This window comes from Protopterus annectens, chromosome 10.part0, assembly GCF_019279795.1.
Source record: "Protopterus annectens isolate FY-2018-M chromosome 10.part0, PAN1.0, whole genome shotgun sequence".
Taxonomy (NCBI): Eukaryota; Metazoa; Chordata; order Ceratodontiformes; family Protopteridae; genus Protopterus; species Protopterus annectens.
This window is the reverse complement of record NC_056744.1, coordinates 1,446,424,558-1,446,450,140: the sequence shown is the minus strand read 5'-3', so window position 1 is coordinate 1,446,450,140 and position 25,583 is coordinate 1,446,424,558. Positions and strand designations below refer to the sequence as shown.

At 37.3% G+C, this 25,583-nt stretch overlaps 1 protein-coding gene across 1 annotated transcript in view; it reads left to right on the top strand.

Moving 5' to 3' along the window:
• LOC122814298 overlaps nucleotides 1-25,583 on the top strand; it is an 89,674-nt gene that overhangs the window by 1,529 nt on the left and 62,562 nt on the right. Inside the window, exons 2-6 of the mRNA XM_044086886.1 lie at nucleotides 6,445-6,531; nucleotides 6,931-6,963; nucleotides 7,070-7,099; nucleotides 22,459-22,491; nucleotides 22,656-22,691. Coding sequence (XP_043942821.1) covers nucleotides 6,445-6,531; nucleotides 6,931-6,963; nucleotides 7,070-7,099; nucleotides 22,459-22,491; nucleotides 22,656-22,691 — 219 coding nt within the window. The remainder of the gene's footprint in view (nucleotides 1-6,444; nucleotides 6,532-6,930; nucleotides 6,964-7,069; nucleotides 7,100-22,458; nucleotides 22,492-22,655; nucleotides 22,692-25,583) is intronic.

The following is a 25,583-nucleotide window of genomic DNA, read 5'->3' as shown; positions in this document are numbered from 1 at the left end:
TTAGCTGCCCACCTGGTAACATATGGGTTGATGCCTAGCTGGGAGAGTTTATCTATTATGCTCAAGTGGGGAATAGTGTTGAAGGCTTTGGCTAGGTCAAGGCAGGTGGTGTGCACTGTCTTCCCCTCGTCCATGGCTTTGGTGACTGTTTCGAAGAAGTTGACCAAGTTTAACAGGCATGATCTCCCTTTGACAAAACCAGACTGCATGGGGTTAAATGTTTGGAGGTTGCCAATGTCCTTGTTTATAAGCTCCATGATAATGCATTCCGTGGCCTTGCAGATCCGGCTAGTTAGACTGATGGTACTATAATTGCCTGGGTCGGTGGACGCTCCACCGTTGTGTAGAGGGATGACAGTGGCTGTCCTCCATTCAGCTGGGATGAACCCGATGCTCAGGCTTTGGTTTAATAGGGTGCCTAATGGTGCTGAAAGCTCATGCCTGAGTTCATGTAAGATACAGCCATGGATGTTGTCGGGTCCCTTGGAGGCTGTATTTTTTGTCTTTGAGAGGGTATTAAAGACCTGCTCCTTGGTGATGAGGGGAGCAAGGCAGGTGCTTGGGATGTCCTGGTTTACTGATGGGGGGGGATGGGGGGTGAAGTTTTCACTGAACCTGTCTGCCAGCATGTTTGCTATATCTTTGGCGTTTATATATGTGGTGTTCTTGACCACCACTTCAGAACAGAATTGGGTGTTACCTTTGAGACTGCAGATGTATGTGAAAAAGGTCTTGTGATTGTCCTTAGTGGATGTGGCCAATTTGGACTCAAAGTTAGCCTTAGAGGATTTCACCAGTGACCTTATTTGCTTGTTCAGGCTAAGGAGAGATTGCTTCAAACTTGGCACTTGCTCCTTCTTGGTCCTAGACAACAAATTTTTCGTTTTATTTTAGAGTTTGTTTATTGCTGCTGTTCACCAGACAAGTTTACCCTTCCTTGAGGAAGATGATTTCGTCCTGTCATGTACTGCTGAGTCCATGCAGCTATGCAGGTGCTCATATAGTTTTTTAGTGTAGGCTTGGACATTTGTGCTAGTTCCAACTGAAGGGATGGTGGCTGTGATGCTGCTTATACCTGCTCTCGGGAGGTTGTAGTCAGCTTTGGAAAAGTTTTTTGTTTTGAAAAAAGGTCAGGGGAGATGGTGACTTTGAAAGTGATCACTTTACGGTCGGATCTTACCAAGGAGGATGACACTGTAGGAGTGCTACAGTGGCTACTTATGTTGGTTAGTACCAGGTCCAGGATATTTTCACCTCTCATAGGGGTATCAACCTGCTGATCCAATGCACTGACATTGACGAAGTCGAGGAATCTCTGGGTGTTCATGTTTGGGCAAGAATAGGTCTTCCACTCTATGGTTGGGTAGTTAAAGTCACCCAGGATCAGGGTAGAGGGTTAAATCTTGATGGATACAAATAAATCCAGATAGGTGGAGTGGGCATCCTGAGTCATGGTTGGGGGTCTGTAGCTAGCTATGATTTGAATAGGTGTATTGTCAACAGTTAACTGCACCTGGAGTGTCTCATGTGTCTCATACTGTTTGACCAGCCTGGAGGTGTGTATGTCTTTGATAAATATTACAACTCCACCTCCTTTGGCTGTGTAGCCCTCCATTTGGGGTGAGAACGTATGGTAGGACAAGTAACCTGGTAAGGCTGGGGTGCTTTCCCCAACTTTGAACCAGGTTTCAGTGGCTGCACAAATGTCAACATCTTCCAGGGTGAGGAATGCTTGCCATGAGTGCAGTTTCATGTTAATATCATAGCATTTAGCAGTATGACCTTTAAATTTCGTTTAGAAGAATTTTTCACGCTGATAATTTTGTTCTCATGAATTTACCTAAAAAAGGCACTATGTGGGAGGCAAGAGCCTTTGCCAGAAGCCTGAAGCCCAGGGGAGACAGATGAAGGCCATTTCTGACAATATGTTTAACATATATTTATGTACTTAGACTTTTGTCAGATTTAAATAAAGAGCTCAGTACATGTTGCTGAGATTATTAAGATGTATTTAATTTTGTAACAGTGCAAACTTCTAAGAGTGCACAATTAAACTTCAGTCAACATAGAAACACATTTTATAATCAATGCCATAGTTCACAACATCTGATTAGGTAAATGAGAGGTATTAGCTAACAGGGGAAACCATCTAACATACATGAAGGTTGGAGGGACATCCATATGACACTCGAGCATGAGCATTTTTGTGAATGACAGCTGTTGCTCCAAAGATACCAAAGCTAATATTTCAAATGCATTTTTCTTTTTTTAGTGCAGAAATACTTAAAAGTTGTTTTCCTGAAAAATGAAGACATTTTATTTTTTCAAGCAGGGTTCATCATCAGTCTTGATATATTGTCAGACTGCAGACTTGACTTTACACTTTACCACTGAGTCCATCACAGACAACCTAACAACGTTTCAATTCAAGTTCAACTTAATGGGAACTCAAACCCACAATAATTAATTAATCAATTAATTAACTATTAAAGTAAGCAGATTTGCAAGGGATTACTCCCCTGTACGTATGAGGGGTACTTCTTTAATATATATTATAGGGTTCTGTCCATTTACTGACAGCCTTTTTTAACAACTTTACTAACTTCACACATTACACAGTGACATGGGTACCATACAGTTATAAAACAGAAAACAAACCATTAGAAAGGTTTTGCTTTTCATGCATTATGCGTATATGTTTTTGTGTTTATTATTCAATCTGACAGTACATAAATTGGTCCTATCCTAGCATCCTTGAAATTTCACTCCCCCTCCTCCTCGTATGCCTGCACACTATTCTGCATTTATTAGCCCTGCATATACCATTTATTTCTATCTTGTTTGCTCCTTACCTTTTCCAAAGATCCTATCTCCAATTATTTATCAGGAGCATTAAACTTAGTAGGGCTTTACTATGTCCAGACAATTCATTTTCTATATTGCAGCTTAAAAAAACATTTTCTTAGTTACAATAATTTGCTTCACCAACATGTCTGATAAAGTTCCCTGCAGAGAATTGTTAAATTTTTCCAACTTGTTGAATTCCCCAAAAAAAAATGTTCCCAAGTATCCCTTTCTTTCCCATCACTCCTCCAACAGTTGCTGTCTACCTGTAGAAAAAGTATCTGAAGTCAGTTTGAGGTATAAAAATACCTATGCAAACATGTCTATGCAAAAATCCTAAACCTTGTAGAGCCTTACAAATATCCACCCATTATTTCTGTGTCCATCGCCTTTCTGTTCTCAGTTGCCCATCTTTCCTCACCTATTCTGACTAATTCTTATAGGTATCATTGTAATATTGTATGTGCTACTAATTACCTCCTTTTCCATTTTTAACTGAAGCTTCTGTTCTAGACTCAGAGCTGGTCTTTCATTCAACAGGCCCTTGTCCCTTTCTCTTTTCCTATATTCTGTTATCAATCCCTGTTAGTGAAAGCAGTGTCCAGCCCACAGTTCAAACATTTGCTTGGTCTCATCTCATTCTATGACTTTTCCCTCCCTAGTTATTTTCTCCCATTACCTTGGTTTCTTTGCTAATTTTCTCCAATAAATTCTAGCTCCCCCCTTTTGATGATAAGGCTTTGAATTGGTTGGGTATTATGAGCGGGGATGTACAATGAGTCACACATATGGTTTTTTTTATTACCCTGAACCCCTACATGGAAAACTGGGAGCACTCATTTAGCTTACACAGTTTCTGCTGTACATATTGCCCACTAAAATACACTTACTAATGAATGGTAACCATTCTTAATTTTGAAATTATTTAGTACAACTCCCAGGATAGTGAGACAGAATGTGCGAAAATGCAAGGATAGATATACTGATTTTCATATCATTGTATTTTGGGGTATTCCCTTTTCTCAAAGGTATGGGAATTTGGTGTAAGTAATTACTGGGGATGTGGAGCCCATCAGTATGAAGGATGCAGGGGGATTTGCTTTCATGCAAAAAATAACTTTAAATGAGAACAGCAATTTTCAACACTTGCTGTTCCCCTATATTTTCATATTTTTCTTTTTGTAAATCCAGCACTCCCAATTATAAGTCTTGGAATTATAGTGGGGTGCCGTCATAAATACACCTCCTTAATGGTCACTTTGCTGGAGGAATGGTTGCAAAGCATTTGAGGAAATTTGTTGATGGCGAGTATGCAGTGCCCAGGACCACATCACTGGGCACAGAGGGATAGAGCCCTGAGTGTGACCCATATGACCTGAGTTTGGGTAGTAGCATTGGTGCTGGAAAAAGCTTGGTGGGGGGGGTCAGAGGGGGCACTACATTTTACCGTAACAGTCATTATGGGGAAGTGCTTTGGTGTCTCTCATCTAGTGAGGCAAGATGGCCATCCACAAATATCCAACAGGATGAGAATGGAAGTGGGTGTGTTCAATCAAGATGATGACAGTAGCCCTTATGTTACCATGTGTGGGAGTGTGCTTCTCATATATCAGGGTAAAACCAGGATAATCCCTTGTGTATCTAAGTTTTGATTATAATAGTTACATGAATTGCAATATTTGTATTCTATGTAATATCTGTACTCTATGTAATATTTGTATTTCTGTTTAATCTTTTATGTTTTGTTATTTTGTTATTTTTATTGTGACAGAGCTTTTCTCCCCAGGTCTCCACTGAAAATGGGCTCCCTGGGCCCAGTGGACTTTCCATGTAAACAAATGCCAATAAACAAATAAATAATAAAATAAATAAATGTAATCCCAGCAGTGGTGCAGGTGCTTATTTTACAGCCAAGAGGAGGGATTAGTTTCATAGCTGTAAAATCTTCACGTCTTATTGATTGATGGCTCACCACTGCGTACAATAACCCAGGAGAATGAATGGGTGCCGGAGGTTCTTACCACTGGCAGAGAGGAATTGGACACCACCTGCTGTCATTCTTATAGGGACTGAATGAAGAGGAGTGGCAGAGGCTTGATGGTTATCAGGCAAACAGGGGAACATAAAGAGTATACAGAGAAAAAACACGAGTGTACAGCGATCAGGTGTCTGCATCACAGCACATGGGATACTTGTAATGGAGGCATAGGTTTCATTCAGCTGAAACTTTATGACAAAATTTGGAGGTGGGGATGTGTTCATGGATGCATGAGCAGACACAGGGCAAAAGCAGTGCTTTTCCGCTCTCATCTTTGCCAGTGTGATATGATAAAGCAACTGTTTGTTTTAATGTGTCTCTGCTGTTACTCCACATTGGAAGTTGGATGTTCCTTTCTTTTTCTGATTAATGTGAGAATAAGATGTTATTTCCATTTAATGTATACGACTGACTGTATCAGATGTCTACAGCATATCACATTCGCCTGCATTATAATGATGTCTTACAAACTGGCTTTAAGTTGGCACCTGGTTCCTCAGCATCTAATGTCATTACAAGTATTACTAAACAGTAACTGCAATTAAAGAGATTAATGAAAAAAAAACATACATCAGTGTGGTTACAATGACATGAGGGGTTAATGATGAAAGGCCAGATGAAGACTACCTCCTTCTGATAGTGATTTACAACTCTCCTTTCAGTAGTCACTTGGTGCTGCAATGCCCTCCATAACATAAAGCACTACTAATTATCCCACTGGGAGCTGGTGGTCCTTCATCATTACTGCCCTGATCATTAGGACAGTGGATTCTGGTGTAACCCCCATCATGCATGCCATAATAAGTGTGCCACTGGGTAGTTTTATGGCCATATCACTCACAGCCATGACAGTATGCCTGTCACTCAATGTTCTTGCTCAGATCATTACAACAGCAACAGCTTAGGTCAGTGAGTACACTTATGGTCACAGTGATTCACAGCCATGTTGTAAGCTGTCACTTGGTACCTGTATGGTCTCCATAATAGAAAGCTGATAAGTATGTCACTGGGAGCTGGTGAAATTCCCCCCTGCACAGGTCAGTGGGTGCTGGTGTAGTTCCATCACTCACAACCTTCTTCCTCAGGTCAGTATGTCTATTGCTAAGCATATATATCTTGTATATCAAATGTTGACACGGTCCTTATCACTCACAGCCTTGCCTTGTAGGTCATTGGGTGCTGCTGTGATTCAAGTCTTTAGAGCGCCACTGCCTGTGTCAGTATAAATGGTAAGTTTCCATTACTCGCAGTTTGGCTCATTAAGGGTGAAGGTGTGTCTCTGGTCCCATTATTCATAGGCCTGATCATTATTTCAACAGATACTAACAACTGTGTTCCGATGTGACTCTGTGCTTCAGAGAGCCCTGTTCATTTTTCCAGTATATACTGATGTGGAACCTATTACAACCCTGCTTAGTCCTTGTGTTGTCCTGTAACTCACAGCTGTATTCAAAACATCAGGATATAATTACTATGACAACAATCATTCACAACCTATAATGTCAGCGATTAAATGTGAATAATGCAATATGAAATATAAAATTATCATTTTTTTGTTGTAGAACAACCAAAGAAAAAAACTACCTTTAAGGCAGGTTGCAAACATAAAATCGAGATGATACCTAGACTGGATGTGGGTCTATTTCTCAGTAAGTATTGTTTTTTTTCTTACCTGAATTTAAAGAGCAAAAGACGTAAGAATAGATATGGAGGAATACTAAGGAGTAGAGTGAGGCCAAGAAAGAAAACAAAACTATACACTTGGTTCTTTTTGTTGTTTTGACTGGAGGAGAGGGCTGTATATGAGAGAGAGATTGATTACTTTCTTAGAGGTTACCCTGCATTCAACAAACCCACTCAAAATACATTGGACAGTCTCTGGGCATTCACTTCAGTGTGTTTATGTTTATACCAGGAATTTATATTACAAATTCAATAAATACTTTTAAAAGCAGTTCTTTATTTGGTATGCCACTGGTAAGCATTCATTGCATGAAAGAGCAGTAACTAGAGTTTATAGCATTACTGTTTTCTGTTTCATTTTCTAGGTGTTTCATTCTCAATAACTGAAGTTCCAGTATGTAAGTATTTTTATTTTTTGTTTGTTTAAGCCATCTTTGCTAGGTATGTACCATTCTGCAAAATATGGAATCCTTGTTAATAATTGTTTTCTTTGACTTGTTTCAGGTATAAAGGGGACGAACTTCCTAGCTTCTGGTAAGTTTTTCTCCCAAAAATACAAATTGTTTTAAATGAAAGCTTTGCATAAAATGAAGTAGGACTGCTTTCCTTTTCCAGTTCCAGTATCTCTTAATCAAAGTACTATGGTTTTCTTCAACAGTTGTCCGGTCTTCTCTTATTCTGGCTTCTTCCTTTCAACTTCCCAACTCTATTTATATAATCCCTCGGTTGCTCATACCAGCAGCCAATTAGGTTATTTATTTTATTTATTTTTTATTGACATTTGTTAACTGGGAAAGTCCACTGGGTCAGAAATCCATATTCAGTGGAGGCCCGGGGAGAAAAGCTACCATACAAAAAAAAATGTAATCAAAACAAAAAAATTTACAATGATAAGACAGTATACAATACAATTTTCTCATGATTTATAATGCATAAAGCTAAGACAGAATGTAATACAATTTTTGAATGATAGTGATACATATAGTACACATTTAGTACAATGTGGTTGGGTTATTAGTAATACACTTACAGTATAAGAATGACATTCCTTTTATGGAGCGCAATATAATAAATTTGTTCACTGAAAATAGTACAAAGAAAAAAGGAGTTAGCTTGATTAATGATTTTAAAGACAAGACAGTGTTAGACAGTCCAAGTCTAATACAAAGAAGTCAATGAAATTTAGAGGATTTGAAATGAAAGATTCTGCAAATTGAAAGAGTGTGCAGAAAAAAAAGGTATGCAAGGTCTAGGTTTTTATTTACGGAGGTCTATAGTTTTCAGCACAAGGACAAAGTTGACTGTTTAGAAAGTGTTTTTTCAGTGTGAGTTTGAAGGTTTTTGTAGAATCTAGTTGTGTAATAGAGAGAGGTAGAGCATTCCATAATTTTGCTATCGAGTGGGAATACAGGCTTTGTTCAGCCCTTTTATTGGGTTTGGATACACTTAGAAGTTGTTTATTAGTAGACCGGAGATTCCAGGTGGGTATATAGGACTGTAGAATACTGTGAAGCGAAGAGCAATTATCTGGGTTGTAAATTAGTTCATGGGCAAGAGTCAGTTGGGTATATTGTAGGCAGTAGGGGAATTCAAACCATTTGAGTTCCTAAATGGCCTGGCAGTGGTGTGAGCGGTTAGGTAGATCAGAGGCAAATTTTGCTATCTTATAATAGCATAACTGTAGTTTGTTACTTAGAGATGTATGGAGGTAAGTGAAAATGGGGATCCACAGAGTAGAGAAGGAAGTAGGAAGGTATTTGCTAGCTTTATTTTTGTGGGTTTATCCATGAAGATTTTATGTCTGTAGAGTTTGCCTAGTTTAAAATGTATTTTTTATATAGTATTAAGGATGTGTTGCTCAAAGGATAGTTTGTCATATATAGTGATGCCTGATAGTTTTGCTGTCTTCACTACTTGAACTTCGGTTTTATTTCGGGAATAGATTTTAAAATCATGTGGTTGTGGTTTAGATGAGAATAGTAGCAGGTTAGATTTTTGGGATTTAGCAGTAGCTGTGATTTCTTTAGCCAGGTTTTGGTGGTTAAGAAGCCATTTTGTGTTATTTTTAGGAGGTCTGGGAAGTTGCTAGAGGAGGATGTGGTAGTCGAGTCATCAGCATACTGGATAAGTGAACTTTGAAGGGAGGCTTTGTGGAGATTGTTAATGAATATATTAAAAAGCAATGGTCTGAGAATGGACTCCTGGGGACTCCTATTTTATTAACCATGTAGTTGGATTGATAGTTATCCCATCTGACAGATTGTTGCCTGTTGTGCAGATAGTTTGTGAACCAGGGGAGGGTATCTGTGCAGCATCATAAGTTTTCTAGTTGTTGGAGGGGTTTAGTATGTGATACTGTGTTGAAAGCTTTGGATAGAACTAATAAGATTAATGTTGTCAGTAAGCCAGAGTCCACAGCTTTGTTCCTAGTATCACTGAAGGACAGTAAGGCTGTAGTAGTGCTGTGGGCGGGATGAAAACCATGTTGGGTGGGGGCTAGTAGATTATTGTCAGAGAGGTGTTTTAGTACTTGAGTATGTATACACTTTTCTAATATTTTCGATAGTGGTGAGAGAATAGAGATAAGTTGATAGTTGGTTAGATCATTAGATTTTCCACCTTTGTGTATTGGTGTTATGATAGAATCCTTCCAAATTTGAGGGACTGTATTCTGAGATAGATCTGTTAATTAGTATACTAATAGGGTAGGATATTACTTTGGCAACAAGTTTCAGGTATTCTGGGGGGAGGTTGTCAGCTGACGGGGAGCAAGGTCTTAGTTTGTTTAGCAGTTTGAATAGAAGAGAGGTGGGGACTGGTTTTAGAGAGAATGTTGGAATTACAGTGGCATTTTTAGTGGTTTCTTTTTGGAGTGAAGACTGCAAGGTAGGGTTCTTTCGAGCTGGGTTTGAGGTGCTTATTTCATTGAAGGGGGCTTGTTTGTTATTTTATTATTTTTTTAACTTCAGCCTCTTGCATATTTCCTTTAAATGGGTGTGTTATAAACAGTTGTTGAGTTTCTCGTTATGTTTTGCCACATTTGGTGTGGTTTTGGTCAAGTCTGTATTTTAATCTAATCTAGCTTGTTTAGGAGTTGCTGTTAACATTTTGGCAAATATATCTATTTCAAAATTCTGCTCCTTGTTGAGCTGTAGCTATTCTTGCAGATAATAACACTCCAGTGGTGTGCAAATAACTGTGCAACAGAATTGTTATTTTATAATTTTTCAGTCCATTCCATCATAGGTTTATAGGTTCATAGAAGGTTACTAGGCTAACGGCCATAAAGCCCTTACAAGCCTAGCCATATTTATCTGGAGTTGCCCCAATTGTCAGTGGTTAGGTGATTGAAGTTTGCAGAAATAAGGGTCTATGGCAGTTGCTTACTCTGTCCAGGAGGGAAATGGGCACCACCCCAGAAGTGAAGCTGTGGTCACCCATCCATTGATCTAGGTTGCATTTGAAGAGGGTCAGGGAGATGTTCTGTTTCACATGAAACAGCTCCCTAACATCTCCCTCTCTCCTTCCTTCCAATATATATTGTATCTGTAATGCGTTATCATCTTGTTGCATGCTGGATATACAGCAGTGAAAGGTATATGCACGTACTAATTAAGTTATATAATTAAATGATGATACCCTGCATTATTGCTAAAGTTTCTACACATGCACTCAAAGCCTTATTAGGCATCTGAGTGCTAAATTCATTCCCTGATTAGCAAGCATGACAGGAATGACTTCAGTGGTTTTGGAAATAATGAACAGTTTTAATGCAGTCATAGAAACAAACTAAAAAAATGTGTACACATATAAAAAGGGATAAAAACATACACAGTGGTATGAAGAAAAGCAGTTGCTACATCTGTCTTCCAATGTTAGTTGGCCAGAATAATACATTATAGAGTTAATAAACAAGGCACCTTTCCTTCTCACACATCTTGTGTGACAAACAGAGGTATTTTTGATAAAAATTCATCACTTACATTTTGCATGTTTGGGTCAGTAACATACAAAAAAACTAGCCTGCTTCGACCCAAGTACCACCTCATGTTTGGGCATTTTTAAAAGTTTATTTAATTCTTACCATTAGATGCGAGTGCTTGGTTTCAGGAGGACCTGTGAACAATGGCTATTTGGTGACCTGATGCTGAACGAATCTTATATATTTTACAAACAGAATGCACTGTAATGGACTAGAGTCCATGTAACTTTGGAACTGATCTCCCCATTAGCAGACCTTTATCTTAGCCACAGCTCATTTTATGCACAACACTCCATTCTTTATGTGTGTGTACGAGTTCATCAGAATGCCGATAAAACATGTTGACACAGGAATGTGAAGCCCGACACAGTTTTGACAGCTGTTTTGACCCCTTCCCCCAGTATTCTTGCCTGGGTGTGATGGAGGCCTGCATTCTCCCATGTATATCCCCTATATAAAATCAACTCTGAGGCCATACACATTTGAGGAAGGGGAGAAAACAGTTGTCAGAATAGGGTTAGAAATCACAATTTTGTGTTAAAATCAATTTTGAAATTTAAATTCTCCATGCTGCATAGTTTCTTTCCTTCTCATGTTGTTGTGACTTTTGGCTTTTTCCCAGTTAGGGGTCGCCACAGCGGAACTCCGGTCCGCTAATGATTGGCAGTAGATTTTTACATGCCGAGTTGCCAGCCCTGACGCACAACCTTCAATGAAGGTACACCCATTCATGCATGTCTCCACACAGAAGACGCTCTAGCTGAGAATCGAACAGGACAACGTCTTACTGTGAGACGACAACGCTACCGCAGCACCACCACCACAGTTCTTTCCTTCTCATGTAGTTATAGGTAATGCATAAGACTGAGTTTGCAATTCTTTTCATGTTTGTCACAGTACTTCACCCTGAGCGTGACTGAATTCCCCAGTGTTCAGACAGAAAGGCATTCTAAAGCAGGTGGAGTTCATACAATAAATCTTTGTGTGCTTTCAAATGTTTTCATATGCTGTCCACTGCGCTATTTTCTTCCTTTGACATTTTTTAAGTAATGGGAGTAAGTAATATAGAAAAAAGGTCACAAGTCTTTACTTATTTATTGGTTATTTTATATCAAGTGTCTCTTCTTCTCTTCTGTGGTGTTATGTCTAGATCATTCCACAATCTTAAAATTTCTCTGGAATTGGTAATAGTTTCATATTGTATAATAAATCCTAAGAAATTTATTTCAGATAATGCTAACTGATGTATATTTTTTACATTTTGTGTGTGGTGTATGTGTGTGTGTGTGTGTGTGTGTGTGTGTGTGTGTGTGTGTGTGTGTGTGTGTGTGTGTGTGTGTGTGCACGCTCGCGTTTGTGCATGCTTTGTGTGAGTGCGTGTGTGCATGCATGTGCATGCATATGCATGTGTGTGTGCTACTCCATCCTGCAACAGAGTTAAGAGTAAGTTTGTAATATTCTTTGCTTGATCACAGTTCACTGCTCCAACAGTCGCCATTGTGCTAATTCAGTGTTCAGTTCCTGCCTGGGGCACTTTCTGTGTAGAATCTGCACATGCATGTCTGGGTTTTCACCAAGATCTCTTGTCCATGTGTATGTGTGTGCACACCCATGCATGAATGTGCGTGTGTGTTTGTGTGCGTGTGCACATGCATTATGTGAGGGATTAATATCCCATTCAGGGTAGGTTCTCTGCCTTATTCCTTTTGTTTTCCTTGTTTTCTTTTTCACTTTAACATCACTTGGTAGTGGTACAGGAACATAGCAGTTTTGTTGCCTTTACTCCCTAGATGATTTTCAATCTATCTAGTGTGCAGCCACAGTAATGTTACTAAGCTGCTGTTAAATGTTACATGACTGAAGTATATATTTCAGTTTCCTGGAGATGAAGTATAGTTTTCATTTTCCATAAACTGTTAAGTTTTAGTATGTGCCTGTTCAAATTCTAAAAGTACAAAGTGCAGATGTGGGGAATATCTACATACATACACACACACACACACACACACACATATATAATATATATATATATATATATATATATATATATATATATATATATATATATATATATATATATATATATACTAAGTGCAATGGTGCAGTTAGTTTGGTTTGCCCCCCCCCCATCTAAGGTACCGAGAACTCAGTATATATACTCAGCAGGGAGGCAGTGGGGGAAATACCCTCTGCAGAAGTACTTTACTGGTGCACCATCAAGGTTTGAAATTTCCGGTCTCTTTACTTTGCCATTTATGTTATTAATTTTTTTGGGGGGTGGACATTCTGGACCCACATTGTCCACCTTCATTATCTATTTGTTGGCATAATTTAAGAGTGTTTACTGGTATGCTGTTGACTGGGCTATTCAAGGAGTCCCATGCGAGTAAGGTGAATCAGTGCCCTTCTTTGCTTTATTATATCACAGAGCCCTGTCAACACACAGGAGAAAATGTCTGCAACAGTCAGACATGATAAATAAGAAAAGGGCCCTTGTTCCCTCTTTTAACTTTCAGAGTTAAGCTTAATGCACCTGCTCAGTAGATTCATCTGCCATTTTTGTTATTTCTGACCACAGTGTAGCAAATCTTCCCACCTTGAGCCTTGTTGTATATGTTTTTATTCCTCCCACATTTCTTGAATTATGCCACACAGTTGCTAAATCACCTGGAAAAAGGCTGAGCCCAATACACAACTGAGAAATCATTCTTTAATCAGACAAAGCATTACTAGATCATCCAAGTCACAGGGTTCTTAACTAGATGATTTGCAAAACATATTTTTTATTTATTTTATTTATTTTTATTTATTTTATTGCATTTGTTTACCGGGAAAGTCCACTGGGCCTAAAAGAGTCCATTTTCAGTGGAGGTCTGGGAAGAAAAGCTCCAACAAGAATATAGATACAGAAAAAATATAAACATTAATTGGTGCAGAAGTAGAAACAGTGTTACAGGTAATAAATACAGTGACATATACAGGATATATACATAAAAACAGGAATCTAGTTTGTTTGATTACAGTAATATATAAAGAAAATATACATTAAAGTAGAATTCAATTAATTCAATCAGAGAGGTATAAACAGAGATATATTAATCAGTATTATTGTACCAGTATCAACAAGTGAAGATAAAAATAAAAAATAAATATGGAGAAAGTATCATCAATCACTAGTAGCAAAAGACATAGGAGTTTAGTAATCATATAAGGAGAGTAAAGAGGTTAGGTTATAGAGCAGGAACATAGCCAGGAAGAGTTGAGGTGATTTTTTTAGTATTTGTTTGAAGGTGGTGGTGCTGCCTGTGTTTCTTATAGAAGGTGGAAGTGAGTTCCATAGTTTGGCAACATTAAAGGAATAGAGGAGTTGACCGGCAGGTAAGGTGGGCTTATCTACTTTTAGAAGTAAATGATTTTCACATCTTAGATGCCTGCTGGGATGGTATTTGGCAAGTAGAGTTGAGAGAGCAGGACAGTCTGTGGGTCTGTATTTTTATTTTGTACACTGTAGTTAGTTGGGTGAATGAGAGATGGGGGAGTTCCAGCCACCCTAATTGTTTCAGTGACTTACAGTGGTGGGATGAGAATTTGGCCTTGGTGGCAAATTTGGCTATTCTGTTGTAACACATATCAAGTTTGGATTTTGTAGAATTTTGGATATTAGTGAGGAGAGAGACACCATAAAGGAGAGAGGGTAATAAAAAGGTAATTGCAAGGGTTTGTCTAGTAGAGAGGCTAAAAAGGTGTTGGTGCCAGTAGTGCATACCAAGCTTTTGGTGTGTTTTTTATTGTTTATGTGTTGGTCAAAGTTAAGGTTTTCATCTATAATAATGCCTAGTAATTTAGTGTGTGGGACAACTTATATAGTGGTATTGTCTTGGGCTTGTATAGTGAAGAGTTTTCTATGAAATGGAGTGGTTTTCCTAGGGGTAAAAATTACTAGTTTAGTTTTTTTTGGATTTAGGGCAAGATGATTGTTAAGTATCCAAGATTCAGTAGAGGTGAGGGCATTCTGGGTAATTTGCTGGAGTTCAGAGCTGGAATTTGCAGTGCATATTATTGTAGAGTCATCAGCATACTGGATTATTGAGCATTGTGGAAGAGTGGAGTGAAAGTTGTTAATTTTGTGTCTTTTGGCTTTTCCCGATTAGGGGTCGCCACAGCGGAACTCCGGTCCGCTAATGATTGGCAGTTGATTTTTACGTACCGGCTTGCCAGGCCTGACGCACAACCTTCAACGAAGGTACGCCCATTCACGCATATCTCCACGCAGAAGACGCTCTAGCTGAGAATCGAACTGGACAGCGTCTTACTGTGAGGCGACAACGCTACCGCACCACCACCACCGCGGGTACGGAGTGAAAGTTGTTAATAAAGATGCTAAATAAGAGAGAACCAAGTATGGAGCCTTGGGGTACCCCTGTAGAAGTATTAAGGAAGGAAGAGTAAGATTGTTGCCATTTGGTGGATTGCTGCCTGTTGGACAAATAGCTGTTGAACCATTGTAGGGTAGGGGAGAAATGTGGAGGGTGGATAGTTTAGGGAGGAGGATAGTGTGGGAAATGGTATCAAAAGCTTTGGAGAGGTCAAGGAAAAGTGAAGCAATTATTTTACCAGAATCCTGTGCCCAGTTAACTGTATCAACGAAGGATAGGATGGTGGTAGTGGTGCTGTGGCTTGGTCTGAAACCATGCTGAGTGGGTGATAAAATTTGATTTTCAAGCAGGTGATTGAGGAGTTGGGCATGGATGCATTTTGCCAGTATTTTAGAGAGGGGTGAGAGAATTGCTATGGGTCGAAAGTTTGTGGTGTCTCTGTTGGTGCCACCTTTGTGTAAGGGGGAGAATGAATACTTTTTTCCAGATGTCTGGGACAAAGGATTCTTTAATCAATCTGTTAATTAGTATGCTGGTGTGATAAGCTATAGAGTTTGCAGCTAGCTGCAGGAAGTGTGGGGGTAGATTGTCAGGGGCCAGAGTACAGGGTTTTAGCTTAAGTAAAAGTTTTTTATTGTGCTGGTGGGTATGGGGGAGAATTTTAGGTTACAGTTAAGGGTAGACTTGTTTTCTGGGATAATTTGGTCATCAGCTGTCTTGGTGGTGGTGCTGTTAACTGTAGGAAAGGTGGTGGTTAGGTTAGGTATGGTGTCAATGAAGTAGGAATTGAAGAGGGTAGCAAGTTCAATGGGAGTTTTTTGTGGGTCAGGGGATGGGTTGCTTTAAGATCTTGGGTGTAATAGTTGGCTGATGGAGGACCAGAATTTTTGGGGATTATTTTTATGTTGGCTTTGTAGGTGGAAGTAGTGGGCTTTTTTATCAGTGGTTATTAGACGTTTTGCCTGGCTACGGAGTTGCTTGTAATGTAGTAGAGTTGAGGGGTCTTTGTTTTTCTGCCATGATTTCCAGATTTCATCCCTTGTGGACATTACTTCTTTGGTGGATTTTGAGAGCCAGCTTGCATGGTTATGTTTTATTCGTTTTTGGTGGGTGGGTGCTTGCCTATTTAGGATGTCTAGAAATGTTGAGTTAAAGAATTTAACAACCTCATTAAGTGGTAGGGACAGTTTACTTTAGTTAAGGTTTCATTAAATATGGATGATTGGAACTTACTAAAATTTCTGGTTGATTTGTACTGCTGTTGGCCTGGGATTGGAGTAGTTTTGCGTATATATACCAGTCTATATCAAAACTTTGAAGAAGTAAAATGCCGAACGTTAAAACATCGAACCCACAACATCGAATGATGACAATAGCGAAGCTCCAGAACATCAAAATCTTACCTAGGACAAGATTTCAGTGGGCCGTTCCGTTGCTTTGCTATTTCCTCCACTGTGGTGCCAGAATTACAAACCTTCAGGTTAGGGTGCGGGTTAACGTAAGTGGATAGTTAGTAATGTATGTATGGTGTAGTGTAGGGTTGGGTTTTGTTAACTGTATGTGTGTGTATTAATTGCTTTGTTTGTGTATAGTTACGTAGGGTATGTGTGCGATAGTTACTGACCTTAGGGTTAGGGTGCAGGTTAAGGTAAGTGGATAGTTGTGTGGTTTAGGGTGGGGTTGAGTTTTGTTAACTGTATGTGTGTGGTTTATTTATTTTGGTGTGCTTGTGTTGTGTGTATGTTTCTCAGAACAGCAAATTTTTTCCCTGGGAAAAAATTTGCTATTCTGAGCGTTCATTGTTTTCAATATTCAAAATTCCAAGTTTGAACATATGGTGTTCAACATTTTGAAATTTCAGATATATGATATAGACCCAATATATGCTGGGTGGTAGTCACTAATGCTATTAGGTAGTATGCCTGCAGTGATGACATTGAAAGGGTGCGACACTTATATCCAGTCTATTGTGGCGCCCCAATTGTAATTCTTGTGAGGTCTGGTGTGGCCTGTGTGTAGCCAATCAAAATTTACGTCACCTAGAATGATGGTTTCATTATCTATATTTTGGGAAGTCCAGGCAAGTATTTTTTCTAATATTGGTATGTTGTTTCCTGGAGGAATATACAGAACAATTATGCAAATGTTTTTATGGTTGTTAAGTTTTAATATAGAGATTAATAGTTAGACTGGGGAGAAGTTGAGTGTTGGTTTTGAGTAGGGAATTAATGTGTAATTGCTAGGGAAGAGTATTGCTACTCCTCCTCCTCTCTTGTTGGGTCAATCGACTCTCAGGTCATGTAGCTTGGGGGGAGAAATTCAGTGTCTTTTACATATGATTTCAACCAGGTTTCCCTGAAATGTTCTGTGAGCCTATTAATCTGTCCTGGTACCGTGAAGTAAGAAAAGGTTTTATTCCCAGAATCTCATAAAGTCCTTGATTGATATTTTTATCTTTAAGGTTCAATTCCAGTTTTGCTATAAATATGATAAGTAATTTCTATATCACTATATATTTCACAGAATTCAGAAGTCAGATGTTTAGCTGGGAGCATATGCAAGGGAATGCACCTGGAGACCTGCATGCATAATTGCAGATAGTGATAATATAGTTATGCTCTTTTAATATGTGAGGTGAAGGACTAATGGTGTCCATCCCAGTCTGTCCAAAAGGAGCTTTTCCATGAATAAAGAAGATAACTTGTTATGTTATCTTCATGCTCCTCGTGATCTCCTAATAGATGCTCGTTATGCACGCTGTAAACCATTACTTACAGTGTATCTTCTAGGAATGCTGGATGAACTAACTGTATATAACAAGTTACAGACCATAATAGAGTTCTCATGTTTTTGGTGGGCTATTATAAACTATCTAGCAAAAGTAAAATCCTGAACTTGTGCTCTGTAATTCTGTGTAACAACAACTTTTTCATGACCCATTTACTTTCACAATAGTCCCGTATTTCTATTAGGTGAATGAAGTTCTGATAATATGTCCATACAAATTCCTGTTAGTATATCCCTGGAATAAAGGGATTTAGCAGCCCAAGAATTACTGTAGTCCTTAATGCCTCTATTTTATCTAGTCTGACAAATTTATATCAGCTGTAGGACATCGCCATGTGCACACTTTATCATAACAGCACAATTGTTTTGAATAATTTTATGTTGCGTCTTTTGAGAATGAGTACAGTCACCTCTTACTCATCTGTGCTAACCGTAACCCGCCCCTAACCCTATCCCTACACATTATTAACCCCATCGCTACACATTAGGATACTAAAAACCCTTTCACTAACAGTGCCACTAAACAACACATGCAGGCACTACACAAACATACCTGTACCCATGCACATCGAAATGTCTGTCACCTTTTTTAGCCACTACTCTAACCTTAACCCACAAATACTCACACATAGACAGACACTCATCTACAATACCAATAAGTTTGGTTTATCTGAACATTTTGTCATTGCTGTCCACTCCCACTTACCATGTTCACATTTCTCACTGTCAACTGTGACATAACAGAAAGCAGCATTCGATCTTGCAAGTTCCATTTCTTGCACAGGACAAATTCTAACACCATAAACAGCATGTGACAACCTGTGCATTTTAATAAAATGTGTGGTATCCCAAAATGAACAGCATACAAATATTCTTTTTTGGTGTTTTATCTTTTCATTAGCTTGTGCTCATTGTAGACTTTTAACAAGTCCACTCAGAATAATTTCTACAATCTCTCAACATTGTGTTCTTAATTGAAAATCCACGGTAGTCCAAGTTACAGTGAAGGCTGTCTTCCTAAAAAATGCAATGTTTGCATCAACACCAACACCACTTCCAGAAACTCAAAGGGTAATTCCAAAAGTATCACAAAACGTCTTTATTGACAAATAGATTTAGCGCTTTCATCTCCAGGAACTGGAGACCTCATCAGAATCAAATATCACCACACACTGAATGCCTTTTATACATTGTTTTAACCAATGAACAAAACAATAAAATAATTAAGAAATTAAGTAATGAAGTAATAAAATGATTAAACAATATACTGAAATAAAGTGAACTGGCTATCTTTCATGAAATTGAACAGAAATATTCAACTCAACACGTTATTAAAAAACTATGAAACGTTTAAAAATGTGTATCATTTTACATTCACACCCCATGTGAATTTATATGTGCATATATAATGTCCAAAAAAAAAAAATATATATATATATATATATATATATATATAAGTTGTATATGTTATATGCATATATGAATGAATCAATATATAGTCATTTAAAAACTACTTACATATATCAAATATAAATACATGTAAAAACTGCATATCACCAAAAACATTAATCTTTATAAAAATGTATATATGTATATTTATCAATGTAATATATAAATATATAATATGTAAATATATAAATAAATAAATGAATAAATAACTATGAATAGTTGTACAGCTGAACTATTATGCATAAATAATTAATTGAATGTGTAATATATTAATACAAATTTAGTATGTTATTTATATATGTTTTTTAGGGTCATTGGATAATAATTTAAGGGCTGGCACAATGGATATATGGTCATTCAGGCCCTTGCCGCTACAGGCATCTAGTCTGAGCTGCCATATCATCTCCCTGTATGCCAATTTAGTTTCCCAGTCACCCCCTCTATCTAACTGGTCCACCACCTCGACCACCCAAAATTTGAAATTGGCCTCATCACATGTTAAAGAATGTCTATATAAAGCGTTATTTTCGTTCTTACGATTTATATCTCTCATATGCTCATATATCCTTTTTCTCAGATGGCATTCCATTTTGCCAATGTAGAACCCCCAACAAGATTTACAATAAACTAGATAAACCAACCCCTTGGTATAACAACTGCTATATTTCTTAGACTTCAATGTAATATTCAAACTAGGTAATGTTACTGTTTTTTCTCCCGCTATAAATGGACACTGGGGGCATTTACCACATCTAAAAGTACCTATTTTGTTTTGAACTATTTATCCTTGGTTATGGCATTTCTTTTTTTCAAAAATGTTTTTTATATTATAACCTCTCCTATAACTATAAGTCAATTTATTTTGAAAAATCGTAGTTCTCGTAGACACTGTTTTAAACAAATCCCATGTCTCATTAATACATTTATGTAACCACCCGATGTTCTGATGATATGTAAGAATCAGATAGGGTAACACATTCTTATTATTCTGCAATAATTTGTCAGTTCTTTCAATAGTTTTATTATTCATATAATTTAATAGAGGTATATATTTATCACCCCATCCTTTAATTATTGTTTCTTTTATAGGCTGTGTAATTTCCACTGGATAGTCTCTTTGATGAAACATATTTTGTACTTTGTCTATTTCCATAAGAAATTCATCCCTGTCTGAAGTCATACGGGCCACTCTAATCATCTGCCCCTTAATTATATTGTGCTTAAGATAATCTGGATGGTCACTATTAAAATGTAAATATGTATTGGAGAAATGTTCTTTTCTATAAATAATAGATTTGTAGATATTAAACTGGTAGTCCTTTCGTAACACGACATCAAGATAGTTGATTTTATGTGAATCTATATGATAAGTAAAACATAAAAAGTTAGTACTTTGATTGATGAAAGAAATAAATCTATCAATGGCTTCATCAGGACCTTCCCATAAAATAAATATATCGTTGAGAAATCGATAATAACTTTTGATGTAAGTAAAAAATTCGGTATCAAAAACATATTGTCTTTCCCAATGTAACATTACTATATTGACATAAATGGGAGCACATGCTGCCCCCATAGCCACTCCCTCATTTTGGTGATAATAGTCACCTTGGAAAAATATAAAATTGTTTTTGAGTACCAACTCCATACACTCTAAGACTAATTTAAATTCATTAGGTGTCAATAAATTCATTTCTATTAACATATTCTCAAACCAGTCCATTCCAATATTATGTGGTATGACTGAAAATAAATCTTTAACATCAATAGTAATAAATTTCATATCCACACTGTAAGGATCCTTACTAATTTTCTGTAGGAAGTCCCAGGAATCCACCAAAATGTGTGAATAATTCATATAGTAATTCTTGAGTTTAGTGTCTATGTATATAGCCTAGGGCTGGGTTTTTGAACCTTGTGATGAGACAATTGGTCTCATCGGGGGATTTTGAATATTCTTATGGGTCTTTGGTATACCAAAAATGGTGGGGATGACTGGTTTACTAACTTTCAAAAACTTCCATAGCTCAATATCTATGAGCCCTTGAGATAAATTGTCCTCTATAATATAATCTATTTTGTGATATGAAATATTAATTTCGTTTTTAGAAACTGAACTGTGACGCTTATCATTATTTAATATCTCAAACATTCTATTCTCATAGTCCCAACTATCCATAAGGACAACACCGCCACCTTTATCCGGTTTCATAACCCGGATATTTTCACTGAGCTCATATAAAAGTTTCTTCTCTTCATCTGTTAGATTAATAACATTCCTGTTCACGGTCTGTTTAAATTCCCTTCTAATTCTATTGTTAAGTATATTTTTAAAGTTCTGAATATCTTGATGAAGGGGAGGATTGTAAACACTATGTCTACTTAAATTGTTACTCATATGGTGTGACTTGTCCTTACCAAACATCTGCAACAAGTTGAGCTTCCTAGTAAAAAGTCTTATGTCCAACAGGATACTGTCTATACTGGGCTTAGTAACAGGTACAAAGGTGAACCCTTTGGTGAATAACTTGAAATGCACATCATCTATTTTCAAATCTGTGTAATTAAAAATAAAAATCATTATGTACATACATAGATACAGATTTGTATGTAGATATGACATCCCCAAATTCACCTAAACTGAACTGTTCTATCTGTAAGTTGTTCTTCTGTGGGGGTTGTAGTTGTTGACCCCTGTAACTTGAGCATAAGATGGTTGTTGTAAACGATTTCTCAGCCTTTCGGACCTCCTCGGTCCCTCCCCCCCCCCAAAGGGGTCCTCTCATTATTATTAAAACCATCATCACATAAGTCATACTCATGTTCATACAAGTTCTCATCATGTTCTCTGTTAAAATTCCTATTGCTGTTCCTGCGGTTATCCTGAAACTGTGAATCTAAGTCGTAGTTCTGTTTTTCATAACCCCTATAGGTTCTATTAGTAAATTTCTTATCACAACTATATGCCAGACCTAATCTATACTCATTGATGTCCCTATCAAATTTAGATAACTTCCTGTTATAACTACGTGTGATAACATAATCCACATCATGCAAAGATCTAAAATAAATATTTTTATATTCTTGTACAGAAAACAATAAATCATCATTGATTTCTCATTGTGTTCTTAATTCTCCACTCTGCATGATCATTTTTCAGATTTTGATAGGCAGTTATATCCATCTTCATTCATTATTACGTGTAAAAAATGTGTTTCCTTTCAGTATGTAGTTTGTAACCTTTTATCGCAAACAAATGTAACTAATCTTAATGTAACAAGGCTTTTTTTGTTTTATAGGAAAGATCTTGATTGTTTTCAACACTCCTTCAGGTAGGTCATTTCTTAAGAAATCTCTATTTTTCCATACAGTATATTACTAGTATATTATATTGTACTGCTTTCCTTGGTGGTTCCTTAAGAAAGCTACTGAGTATATACCCTACTGCAAACTAGCAAACCCTGCGGTAACTATGGTGTCCTTGTCTTTGTTTTAGAGTGTTCCAAGAAGGTAGATGTCACCAGACTTCAAGGTAAGTATTCTTCTGACCCAAAAAAAATAAATCATTCAAATAAAAAAAAGCAATCGGGGGGGGGGGTTAACAAAAAGTTGGATTCCCCTCATTCATCAATTTAGTACTTATTTATTTTTCGTTTGTTAACCAGGTGAGTGGACTGATCAGATAACTCTCTTTCAACTGTAGTGTAGGCAGTGAGGTACAAATAATTGAGATCACTGAAACCATAAACAAAAATGTATACAAAACAGCTTAAAAATAAGATAAAGCAAACCACAAAGAAGAAACACGTAAGCAGGCTTTCTTTTCACAAATAGTTCTATAGGAAATATTATATCTACAACTCTGAAACAATATACCGCAGTGATTGCTGTACTTTTTATAGCATGTTTAAGTACAGAGATGCTGAGAGAGAACATATGAAGGCAAAAGTACAGTAGAGACTAATAGAAACAGTACAATTTTGAGATACAATGCTAGAGATAAAGGAAAGAAGGTGAACTTGTATGTTATTGTTTATAGGAGTGAAACATAATTACAATTAGGGAAACATTGTATCAGACTACAAGTTTCCATCTCCTTGTTTTATATATGTATTAGCTAAATATCTTAACAGTGAGTGATGCTTCAAGGAAATAATTAATGTTTAGATGGGGAAGTGTGTGAAACATCCACATTGTGGAGATTCAGATGAGGTAGGCATAGCGTGAGTCTCTAAAGACATTTATTGAAGGGAGGCTCTACATACAAGACAGAATACCATTCCATTATGACAGATGTGTGAGGGACTGCTCTGTAGTGGTAAAGGAAAAGGGTGGTCTATGTAGGGTGTTGCTTTCTGGGGGAATTCTAGATGTAGTAAAGATAGGTGCTTATGCCTTTTGCTAGGCAGGTGAGGAGGGCAGAAATGAAGGTGAATTAAAGAGGCTGTTTGTGAATAGAAGAGTAGTATATCATTTAGCTGGGAGAGTACTGAGTGGCTTTAGTAGAATGCTGTAATTGGTACATGAATCTAAAAGACTGATGGAAAAGCATATTTTCTGGTGAGCATTTTGAAGAGTGGTTGTGTTGTGAAAGTTGCAGAGAGGTTTTAGGGGCAGCACATATTCAATAATTGGCACTGATCAGGATTTGACATTGCACTATCTGGACTCTTGGGTAAGTAACACTGACTCATTTTGACCAGGCTTTTGATTACAGCAGTGTTAACATGGTGGAAGATCAATGTGGGGCCAAGGATAGTACTGAAATATTTGTAGGCAGTGAAAATCAGAAAGGGAGTTCCACATAGGTCTATGGGGTTTATCTGAGGTTGTTTTTATGATTTGTTGTGATGTTCCAAATATAGTTTTGGTTTTCAACGTGTTTAAGATGAACTTATTAAAGAAATGCTAAACACAAACTGTCAGTATCGTTTTGCAATGAAAACTGAATTTCAGGATGGCTCTTTCCACCTTTTAGAAGTATCTGTTAGTACTGCAGATGTGAGAGTGGGAGGAGTGTAAGTATCTGATCTGTAGAAATACTTTATAGTCTGACTATGGGGGTAGGTGCTAAACCATTAGGCAGTGGAAAGAGGTCTAAGTGGCATCATTCAGTTAATAAGGTACAGATGCCTGCCATATCAGAGGCCCTCTTTAATTTAGCAAATGCAGCACCTGTAAAATGACCTTTTTCTACATTAGAAAAATATGTTTGGTGATGATACAGGGCTATGTAGGTTGAAAATCATGTAAAGAGTCAGAGAAGGTATCCATCATATCTTGTCCCTCATTTTGGACCCATGTGGTCTTCTTTTCACTCCCCCAACCACTTTGTCATAAATATTTTCTTTGTTGCTTATATATAGTCCCTCCCCATTGATAAAATCAGCAGAATAATTTAAGCAGTCTGTGTGTTAATTATGTTTTAATTCCTTTAATTGTGTTTATTATGCCTTTATGACCATGATTTCAGTTTGTTTTAGCATTTCTTTTCTTTCTAATAATTTTTATTTGCCCTGTAGCTACTGCCTGTTGTTATTGGCCCACTCTGTTTTTTAAACTAAGCCTAACCCCTTTAGAAGTTTCCCCTTGTAGGCTGGCAAACCAAATTAATTTCTTAATTCTTCCCTTTATGGCTCTGTATTCTTTTGTATTCTTTCTGTACATTATAAAAGTTTAAATATGATATAAAAAACTTTGAAACTGAGCTGGTGTTTTGGATTCACACACCTCCTACTCTTGAAGGATCGATTCCTATTTTCCCCAAACTTGCTTGTCTGTAATTTTATATGCGTTCATCATGTGCATTTGCTGGATATATAGAAGTAAAATGAATATGCATGCATTTAATATATACATATATCCTACTAATTTTTATGACCGTTGAAGTTGTTGTACATGGAGCTGGTTTTACCAGGCATTTGACTGCCGCACCTGTTCCTTGTTCACCCACTATGCTGAGCCTTACAATGTGATATGAATTAATTGAATGTTTTAATCTTTTAATGTGATTTATCACATCAAACAGTTAAGATAACTGAGACCTAAATCTTCATATAATAAAATACAAAGATATCAAAGGAAGCCATCAAATCCTGCAACAAAACAGCAATGAATCCATAATACATCCATCAGATTTGCATGCTGTAATAATGAACAACTGCAGGAGCCCATTTTCAGGGGAGGCCCATGGAGGAAAGCTCCAAGTTTTATGATACATCACTTACCAAAATGTATATAAAATTATGTGTCACAAAGCATCTAAGTAAATAAATAAAATATACAAAGTATAAAAGCATTTGTTAGCAAGACATGGTTGTGAGGAGTGACTTCTAAGATGACTGTATATTAACAGTTTAATTCTAGCGCTCCCAGTTTGAAAAGAGAAACTTAGCAGAGAAAGCCAGTGGACCTGGACTTCTGA